The sequence below is a fragment of the Eimeria mitis genome, genomic scaffold (assembly GCF_000499745.2).
Source record: "Eimeria mitis Houghton genomic scaffold, Emh_scaff1256, whole genome shotgun sequence".
NCBI lineage: Eukaryota > Apicomplexa > Conoidasida > Eucoccidiorida > Eimeriidae > Eimeria > Eimeria mitis.
In genome coordinates, this window is record NW_013568464.1 from 7,381 (window position 1) to 8,461 (window position 1,081).

The window sequence follows — 1,081 nt, forward strand, 5'->3', positions numbered from 1 at the left end:
GCTGCTGCTGCTGTTGCTGCTGGTGCTGATGCTCCAAGCAGCAACAATGAAGATGCAGTGTCAGACTTGCTTCTGCTGCTGCTGTTGCTGCTGCTGCTGCTGCTGCTGTTGCTGACGCTGTTGCTGCTGTTGCTGCCGTTGCTGCTGTTGCTGCTGTTGCAACATCTGCTGCTGCTGCTGCTGCGGCATCTGCTGCTGCGGCATCTGCTGCTGCTGAATCTGCTGCTGCTGCTACACTTGCTGCTACTGCTGCTGCATTTGCTGCTGTTGCTGCTGCATCTGCTGCTACTGCTACATCTGTTGCTGCTGCTGCTGCTGCTGCTGCTGCTGCTACTGCATCTGCATCTGCTGCTGCTACTGCATCTGCATCTGCATCTGCTGCTGCATCTGCTGCTGCTGCTGCATCTGCTGCTGCTGCTGCATCTGCATCTGCTGCTGCTGCTGCTGCTGCTACTGTATCTGCTGCTGCTGCTGCATCTGCATCTGCTGCTGCTGCTGCTGCTGCTGCATTTGTATGTGTGCAGGGTTTCTGTTCGTTTGTCTCCTGCTGCTGTCGTCGCAGCAGCAACAGGAGGCTCAACAGCAGCAGGAGCAGCAGGAGCAGCAGCAGCAGCAGCAGCAGCAGCAGGAATAGAGTTAAAGGGTTTACTCTCATACTCAGAAGCAGCAACAATTCGTTTATGGGGGGGGCTGCTGCTGCTGCATGCGGCGGTTCTAGCGGGGCCTGTATTCTTGCTGCAGCAGCAACATGTGCGTTTATAAACCCTAAACCCTCATAAACCCTAAACCCTTATAAACCCTAAACCCTAAACCCTCATAAACCCTAAACCCTAAACCCTTGTAAACCCTTAGATAGATCTGCTGCTGCATGCGGCGGTTCTAGCGGGGCCTGTATTCTTGCTGCAGCAGGAACATGTTCGTTTATAAACCCTAAACCCTAAACCCTCATAAACCCTAAACCCTTATAAACCCTAATAAATCCTAAATGAATAAAAATTAAATTAATTTATTTAATAAATTTATATTTTATTTTATTTATTTGTTGCTGCAGGATGGAGGGGAAATAACAGCAGATGATTTA

At 50.2% G+C, this 1,081-nt stretch overlaps 1 protein-coding gene across 1 annotated transcript in view; it reads right to left on the reverse strand.

The window, feature by feature from the left end:
* Positions 1-655, reverse strand: part of EMH_0033040 (uncharacterized protein) — a gene marked incomplete at both ends in the record, with an annotated part of 2,281 nt that extends 1,626 nt beyond the window's left edge. Inside the window, one exon of the mRNA XM_013494701.1 lies at positions 67-655. Coding sequence (XP_013350155.1) covers positions 67-655 — 589 coding nt within the window. The remainder of the gene's footprint in view (positions 1-66) is intronic.
* Positions 656-1,081: the final 426 nt, after the last annotated feature.